This window comes from Polyodon spathula, chromosome 8 (genome assembly GCF_017654505.1).
Source record: "Polyodon spathula isolate WHYD16114869_AA chromosome 8, ASM1765450v1, whole genome shotgun sequence".
In the NCBI taxonomy this organism is placed as follows: domain Eukaryota; kingdom Metazoa; phylum Chordata; class Actinopteri; order Acipenseriformes; family Polyodontidae; genus Polyodon; species Polyodon spathula.
The window spans coordinates 26,752,047-26,758,782 of NC_054541.1; the positions used below are offsets into that span (position 1 = coordinate 26,752,047).

The window sequence follows — 6,736 nt, forward strand, 5'->3', positions numbered from 1 at the left end:
TGTTAGGCAACAAAATGGTGCAATGCATACTGCATAAGCACCCCCTCACCTTCACCAACTACACCTGCAGTGTATCCAGGATAAAAGGGTTAAGGGCTACCTGGTTGCCCTTATTTCTGGCAGTTGAAAGGTAACTCAGATAAATCAGAAAGACTTCATATGTACAAGTTCTTATTTACTTGATGAAGGAAACAGTAAAATTAAAAATATATATTTATTAATAAGACAAACATTACACCTAAAAAAGTACAAAACTGCAGGACAACAAGAGTTGGCAAAAGAGGTAGCATGAATATAAAGGATTTTAAAATAAAAAGGTTCCAACAAGCGTAAATTGAAATTATTGAACATAAACAGCCCAAGCCAGTTGATATGTAATTTCTGAAAATTAGACAACCTACATCCAGTTTATGGAAACCTCTAAAAAGGATTCACATACTTGATTAGTTACTATCCTCTGAAGATGCCATACTGTCAGTTTCTGATTCAGATACATTGCTCTCCCCACTACTGCTATCAATATCTGTAGCATTGGTTTTCTGAGGAGCCTTAGTGGACCACCTTCTTCCTGGGCAGTTAAGGCTCTTCACATTTCCACCTCTCGTACCCCTCTTTCACTTCACCTTTTACTACCGTTGGAGAAGCCTTTGTCACAGGTTCCACCTACATTTACAGTTCATTAATAAATAAAATTACAATGTACCCAATCCCTACCACACACTATGCCTTATTTAAACAGGGCCAAGTTTATTAAAATATTGCTTTTAAAAAATAACATATTCTCTGCAATACATATTTCTACTTTAGTAGTTCCACAGTTGTCTAAACTGGCCACATGCAGGACACAAAACAGCATTTTAGTTACATTTCAGAAACATGTAATAGTCTTCAACTTGCCCCTTTGCTGGTTAAATACAGCTCTCTGATTTAACGTTACAAATCAGATCCTTACCGGATTGTCATTCTGCTTGATCAGTTCATCGATTTCTTCCTGCCATCCCAGAATCTGGGCAAAGTTCTTCACACTGTCCACCAGGTCCCCAAGTTTAATCACATCAGTGCTCTTTAAAGGAATTCTTTTGAAGGGACCAACAAGATCTCGGTTTAGCAGCAGACGAGCTGCAGTGGGCCGCACAGAATTCACAATGCTGGCAAAAGGTTCAATCTACAGTAATGGGTAAACATTGTTACAGATACAATTATACCAATGATACCATCTTTATTTGGCAGTGTTTACCAGTTTGTGTAAAGCCAGTCCCTCTTAATTGTCATCTTTCAATAATGGTTTAATAAAAAATAACAAAGCAAATATTTATGTAGGAAGGAAGAAACAAGCATGTGCAAAGTAGATACTGGTTTGCAGTACTTTTACACGCACAACTAAAATTTGGTTGCAAAATTGCTTTTGAATTGGGTCATTCAAGAGTTAGGTGAGCTCACTCCTTAATGTTCCACTGGTGTCAAGGCCAACAGTAGAGTATAGCACAAGTATGTCTGTCTACAGAATTAAAGCATAGTGTAAAAACAGTATTTCATAGGTCAAACAATTTAGGAGAAAATTGAATAAAACGGGCAACAAACAAAAAAAAAAAATGGCTTGTGTGTTAAAAGAAACTTCTGGCAAATGTGCAGAACACAACGATGGCAGGAGACTCAACTCCTCAATCCTTTCTCGACAGACAGCCTACTCAAAACACAATTGCAACCACTACTCCTTACCTGCAGAGATGTTCCCATTACAATAAGCAGATCAGCCTTTTGAAAATCTTTGGAGTGCAAAAAGAAACTTTTTGGAAGGTCCTCTCCAAAAAACACAATATCCGGTTTTACTATTCCATGACAGATTTTACATCTTGGGATCTTGGCACTCATTATAATAGTCTACAAACAACAGAAAAGGGCACATTAATATTACATTCACAAAGGCAGCAACACAATATAAGATTAACAAAAAATGTAAGCTAAATTGATTATGCTTATGGTTAACAATTACATTAACAATTCTAGCTAATCTTAAGCCTAATTTGTGACTGGTACTATACATCAAGATACTACACACAGGATTGTGGTTACCTTTGCTTCCTTTGGTGGAAATGAGGTGTAACACAAGTGGCAGGAAGCAGTTGAGAATGTGCCGTGAGCCTCTACCAGTTTCTGTGCTGGGATTCCAGCCACTATTGTGGGGATAATGAATAAAAGTAATTAAAAAAGGACCTTACTTAGTATGCAGACTACTGGGAATCTATTTCAATTGTATCAGTATAAAATGAACCACCTTATACACCCCTAATAAGCTTAAGCACTCCCTCATAGCAGCATGAACACTGGTCAGTAATATTCTATACCCCCACCTTCACACCATAACCCCTAAACATTTTGGGGTATCTATTTAAATTAATAGAATGCTTCCAGATGTGATTCTCACTTCTTTCCAAACCATCAATATTCTGGGTGTACATTCTCAACAGCAACCCCTTTTCATGCAACATCCTCACAAAGTGATGAATGTAGTTGGGCTTGTAGTTCCCAGGATAGAGCTCCATGGCAAGAGAGAAGAAAGCCTTGGGGTTACAGGTGAAGTAGTCCATGTCAAAAATGGCCTCTGGATAGGGGATGTTATACTTCTGCAAGTTAGCATACAGCCCAGTCCCTGGGGTTCTGTTTGTAGATACAGAGTATTAGAAACACTCCTCTTTAATGTTTTGCAGCACTACCACACTCGAGGTCTGTAATGTTATCTGAACCTGACAAGATGTAACCAAAATCTCAGTTTGTGCGAGTTCGAGAAGTTGCCTTGCCAAAACTTTTAAAAAAGTATTATGGATTATAAAATAGATACATAGATAGGAAACTGAACGTGGTACAATCACTGACTAAAGGAGATATACAGTTACACACTCACACACTCACATTTTATATATATATATATATATATATATATATATATATATATATATATATATATATATATATATATAGAGAGAGAGAGAGAGAGAGAGAGAGAGAGAGAGAGAGAGAGAGAGAGAGAGATTTAAATGCAATAGAATATTAAAACAAACAAAAACGCCTTTAAGTAATAGTAAGGGTACACAAAGTACAACAAATACAAAAGTATGTAGGACGTTTCAGACAGGAGTACTTCATCAGCGAAAATGCCAGTGTCACTGGGGGTTTAAACATACTGTCTTTTCCATACATGGTACTTGTTACACAGTATAAACAGAATGCCATAGCATCTATTCCTATTCATTATATTCGAGCAATGAGTTTATTCCGTGAGGGTCAATAGCTCCCCAGTGTATAGCACAAATTAACAGTTACCACAAAACAGTGGCATGCTGTAGGAGGAATGCCATCACCTTACTACTAATGAAGGATAACAACTTTTATATAATGACAAAAAAAAAAAAAAAAAAAAAAAAAAAAAAAAAAAAGAGTTAAATTTAACAAGAAGATGCAAGACAATAAATAATTGTGACACATACAGTACTACTTCTGGTATTAGGCAAGTCAAGATTTTCACATGGACACTTAACATGTAACCTTATTTACTGAAACAAATCCCTGTACCTACTCACCTGAAGTCTGGGATGCCACTGGCAGTGCTAATTCCAGCCCCAGCCACAACTATGATATTTTTGCAGCGTCTCTGCTGTATCAGGCCAGCAATGTCCCTCAGGCTTGTTAGAGGACTGTGTCCTCTGGGGGGGTTGGGACTTGGTGTGGTTTTAGCTTGGGAAACAGTGCAGCCCTTTGGTGTGCTTCCCCTCCTGAAAGCAGTTTCCATACACTTGTGAATTTGCTGGCGGGCAAAATGCTTTGCATCCAGAGTATTAGATCAGCGTACTCTGGAACAAGATGCTGCATCAGAGATAGCAAACCTATTCTACCATGCAAACAGTGAACATAAACTAAGAGGGCTGAATGAATATGCTGGCACAGAAATGCATGGATAAATAACTAAAATGAGGGCGTGAGGTTCAGCTGGGCATTTTAAGGACAGAAGTGGGACTTGGCAGTCTTAGAAGGAAGATACTAGATGTGTAGAGAAAGGGAAAATGTTACCCCTAATTGGCATATAGCAATAAACAGTCATTAATATTGACTTAAATAATAAGTCTAGACTTGTGTCATAAATGCAACAAAGAGACTTCCACTTATTAAATAAAACACCTACTGGTAGCTGTACTCTTCATCAGTGACTATCCGCAGGGGGCATTACCCTCTCCAGTCACACACAGTTTTTAGGGGGTACCATTATTTTCAACTGTGTGCTTTATCTAGCTAATAGGGCACAGATAAATGGTTAGGGTCTTCATAGAAAGCACTAGACCAATTGCTTGGTACACCAAGACACCAACAATTGTTACTAACAGTAACTACAGAGCCTTAATTTCATGTGCTAATTTAAAATAATATTATTCACCCAAAACCTGAACACATTTGAATACCTCCCAAGGGACTTATGAGGTCTAAAGACTTAAGATTAGACATCATAACTTCAAATGATATTCATTTTTCAAAACATACCCACCTTGAGTCCATGGGACGTTGTTCACTAACCGCCAGCTGGCCGAGTTTCTTGGCCAAGGTTGCTTCCGATCGCTTTATTTTTTCAGGTACATGTCTACTACGACGACTAACACTTTGTCCCGTCTTATCGTCAGTCGTCTTGAGAGGGACTACCTTGTTACCAGGTCCTTGCTTATTTTCGTTGGCTGGCACAGACTGTTTCCTTGTAGTTGCATTTCTGTCAGAACCTTGTTTAGGCATCTGAACACCCATACCTGTTTCAGAAGCAATGCTTTTAATGTACCAAGTATCAAACCATAATGAGAGTACTTCAGTATTTAGATTATTTATGCAGTCAATTGGACAATATGATTTATTAGTAGTGTGTAATAATGTGGAAGACAAGAAAAGCCACAAACTTTCTGTAATGCTAGGAGATATTGTGTCTATATATATGACCAAATACTTGGATAAAAATCACATTAAATGTATTAATCCCATTTAAAATGTATTGCAGCAATCTAAAAAATACTTCCACCACAACTAGCAATATAACCGTAATTTACCACCCACAGAGGTCTGCAATAGCCAGGTCTGAATTTCTAATCCAGTTAGCAAGTTTTCTTTCATCTTTGGTGCTTCACACACTCTTTCAGGCCTTGAACTTTTCACTCTATCTCCCAACAGCTATCTGACCCATATTTAAAAAGCATTTACAATGAAATTATAGCCTTGCGCTTTGTTTCGCTCCCTTTAGCCTGTGAAAGGCTGAAATGTTTTAAAACTGTCACCTACTCACAAAAGGTAATGGGTGTAATATATTTAGCCTCCCCTTAGCTGCTTTCAGAATGGCTATGTTAATACAAACCCCAGCTGTAGATACTTTATGGCCAGGGAGGGGGTGAATGAAGAGGGGGGTGGATGGAAGAAAACAAACAAAAAAAAAAAACAGTTTTTAGGATTGACTGTGTCAACAAATGCAGCTGGGAAAGAAAGAAATAGCCCCTCAAAGGCCTCAGTGAGCTGAAAAAACAAAACAAAACAAAAAAAAACTCAACACTCCGAAAGATAAATGATGTGGAGGCGGAATTCAATAAAAGCAGGCTAAGAAAAAGAGGGAGGGCATTGCTTACACCAAGAAGCCTTTCTCTGCATCCAGACAGCTTCCAGGAGAAATGAGCAAAACTGGCACAGAGATAAAAGGTACAGCAGCCATAAACAGAGCACAAAAGAGAACATCATCTCGTAAAGAAAGGATATTGATGCAGAGAACAAAAAAGATAGTGAACAGTCTCAACTAAATTACATAATAATATATATATTGATTTATTTTTTTATTTTTTTTTAAGCCATAGAAAAACGTGACACTGCACTTTCTTCAGTGTGTTATGTATTTAATTTCTTTCCCACAAAGATGTTTCAATACAAAGGGATGTCAGAATACTTTTTAATGAATGTGGATGAATTCTAGGAAACAGTTCTTTGCACATCATAACAATTTAGAGAGAACCCTTTCAATTTCCCCCTAACTAAGCCATCAAATCCATCCCTAGAATTTAAATTTTAATTATGGCACCGCTATCTTAAAAACTATGACAACTGCATACAATTATTTAATGATAAACACTAGACTCCCATTAATCCGTGTTGTGATAATCTGTGTGGTTTAATACAGTAATGTATGAATGCAGAAATCATCTGATCGATGTGGAAGCGGGCATTTACATGCTGTATTAGTTTGGAAATCAGCGTATTTATGCGGAACCAGACGGTCATAACTGAACTGAATTCAATTAAATTGAGTACAGTATAATGCAAGCCAACAGAGAATACAGTATTGTAGTTACTGAAACCAGTTGCAAGCCAGCAGAAAGCAGATTTAAGACTCTTAGTCTGGCAGTCTGTATATGAAGAGCAGTTATGACAATTAAACTCATAGCAAGACTTTTTCTAACCAGCTCTCTCTGCCTCTGACCACCACAGATTATGTACAGTATATATATATATATATATATATATATATATATATATATATATATATATATATATATATATATATACACAGATTACATACAGGCTAATCTGTGTTTTTCACTAATTTCGGCTCAAATTGGTCCCACTCTGCACGGATTAAGGGGAGTATACTATACAGTGCCTAAAATACTCCAAACTATGATCAAATTTTTTCTGCATTATAGTTAGTTTTGTCATTTGTTTGATTGTA

General features: G+C 37.1%; 1 protein-coding gene across 1 annotated transcript; it reads right to left on the bottom strand.

Moving 5' to 3' along the window:
- Window positions 1-202: 202 nt before the first annotated feature.
- On the bottom strand, window positions 203-6,481 carry si:dkey-103i16.6 (uncharacterized protein LOC557125 homolog). Its single transcript, XM_041257385.1, has 7 exons — window positions 4,535-6,481; window positions 3,579-3,770; window positions 2,426-2,658; window positions 2,074-2,174; window positions 1,720-1,881; window positions 953-1,165; window positions 203-663 (listed from the first exon to the last, which is right to left on the bottom strand). Exons 1-7 carry the CDS (start codon window positions 4,783-4,785, stop codon window positions 577-579), a joined length of 1,239 nt encoding a protein of 412 aa, XP_041113319.1. The 5' UTR covers window positions 4,786-6,481; the 3' UTR covers window positions 203-576.
- Window positions 6,482-6,736: the final 255 nt, after the last annotated feature.